Below are 2,207 nucleotides of genomic sequence, written 5' to 3' on the forward strand. Positions count from 1 at the left end.
CCGCGTGCCTCTCTGTGAGCTCCCCGAGATCCACTGTGGAGACCAGGAGAGTGTGTCAGTCAAGCCCTTCCCCACCTCCTCCCTCTCTGCCCTTTCTGAGCAGTGGCTCACAGAATTTATCAATTCCATCATCTTTCCCTTCCTTTCTGGGCTTACCCAATTTTCATGATAAAGAAAGCACCTTAACTTTGGGGTGAAGGTGACAGTTTGAATCATGGACTATTTTCATTGCTTCCCGAGCCTCACTCCAATAACTGAATGGAAATGGTTTAAGTCATAAAGCGGCCGGGCTGTGCCACGCCCACCATTGGGCACCTGCTCCACGGGCTCAGGTCACCAGGGAGGCCCAGCGTGGATCCCTGGTCCAGGCTGAGGCCAGAGGTGGCAGCCTGCACCGTGACTCTGAGGACTCGGCTGAGGCAGGAGGAGCCCAAGCTGAAGGCTGGCCCAGGCACGCAGCAAGACCGTCTAAGAAGGAGCTGGGCCACGTGGCAGACCGAGGCAGGGAACTGACAGGCAAGGCCCTGTCTTCAAGAAGGAAGTGGGGACCAGCAGTTAGCGTAATGGCTATGTTGCTGGACTCCCACGTAGTCGACCGCGGTTCGCATCCCGGACCCAGTGGCTTAAACTCACACCGGGTGCGTGTGCGTGCATGCCCAAGATCCCGAGAGGAGAATGGAGGAGAAGGGATTGCGGCATGACCATCCACCCTGGGGGCTGATTTCTCACTTTCTGTCTCTGTCTCTCTGTCTGGCGAGCGCACACGCCCTACAGTGAAAACCTCTCCAAAAATAAAAGAAGGAAGTGGAAAGCTGACAGGGCAGGAGAGACGCTGCAGCCGTGGAGTCCGAGGCCGGAGAGCCCCAGTCCCAGGGGTGCACACGCTGGGCCCTCAGCTGCACGGGGAAGGCCGAGTCAGCCAGGGCCCTCGCAGGGACCCCCAGGGGCACATGCTCTAATCACACAGCTCGCTGGGAGCAGGAGGTGGTGACGACCATGGAGGACGGGGGCCAAGTCTGTTGAAGATGTGGCAGAGTGCAGTGTGCACCCCTGAGCGAGAGCCCCAGGCGTCCCTGTCCCTCCCTGCAGACGTCCCCCTGAGTGAGAGCCCCAGGCGTCCCAGTCCCTCCCTATAGACGTCCCTCCTTTGCCTGGCAAGCAGGGGGTCCCTCCTCTAGCAAACACGGAGGGACCTCTGGGTGGGAAGAAGGCACTACCATCTCCTCAGGAAGCTGACAGCGGGCATGTAATATTCAACCCCAGAATTAGGAAAGAGGAAGACACTAGAAACAGGAGATCAAAAAAGGAGGGTGAAAGACCCACACCCAAAACAACCCAGGTGAGCAGGGCCCTGGACCTGCCGGCCTCAGAAACCTGGCGGCCAAGCCACACCCTCCAGGCAGCAGACTGCAAATCCAGCCAGTCCCAGAGACTGCCAGACACAGCCCGATGAAGAGGCCGGGCCACTGCAGCCCACAGGCTTCTTCATGCGGCCAGAGCTTCGCCCCATGGCAGGCCCCTCTTCTAATAAACATAGAAAACAAATATTCCAGATGTAGGGGAAAGCTCTGAGTGTGAGAAACAGAAATCAAAACAAAAAGCAGGTTGGAGGAGACGGTGCAAGAAAAGAAAGCCTCTAAAACAAAACAGCGGCGACTTTGGGACCCTTCAGCCTCGAACAAGAACAGAACACAGCCGAGACGAGAGCGGAAGTGAAGGCAGCAGGCAGGCTGCAAGGCCGTGTTCTGAGGAAATCTTCTCTGATTTTCATGACAAAGAAATCACTGGAACTTTAGGGCTAACAGGGCAGTTTGAAAACATTCACTATTCGCCCCTTTCCAAATTCCACTCCACTAGTGGAAATTATTTTGGAAGGTCATAAATCGGAACCAACAAAAAGCAGAGATGGAGAATTATGAAAACATAAAAAAAATGATGGAAAATTATGAAAGTCAGACTCTTCAGGAGATCTGACACCAAATTTATTCAAATTCCAGCCAGAGAAAAAGATAGTGAAGTACTTCAAGAGAATTTTCCAGAATTCAAGGACCCAGATTTCTAGATTAGGAAGACCTATCTTCTGGGAGACCGGCAGGTGGCGTGGTGGTGAAGAGCACCTGCCTCCCACATGGCTGACTGCAGTTCGAGTCCCGGAGCTGGTATCTTGCTTTCTCCCCCCCCCCCTCCCTCTCCCCCTCTCTCCTCAA

The 2,207-nt window shown here is 54.9% G+C and overlaps 1 protein-coding gene across 1 annotated transcript in view; it reads right to left on the reverse strand.

Annotated features, from left to right (window-relative positions):
- Nucleotides 1-2,207, reverse strand: part of RNF213 (ring finger protein 213) — a 98,788-nt gene that overhangs the window by 72,408 nt on the left and 24,173 nt on the right. The window contains 1 exon segment of the mRNA XM_027770744.1: nucleotides 1-33. This exon segment is cut by the window's left edge and continues 20 nt beyond it. Within this exon segment, the coding sequence (XP_027626545.1) occupies nucleotides 1-33 (33 nt within the window).

This window comes from Tupaia chinensis, unplaced genomic scaffold (genome assembly GCF_000334495.1).
Source record: "Tupaia chinensis unplaced genomic scaffold, TupChi_1.0 Scaffold000159_1, whole genome shotgun sequence".
NCBI lineage: Eukaryota > Metazoa > Chordata > Mammalia > Scandentia > Tupaiidae > Tupaia > Tupaia belangeri.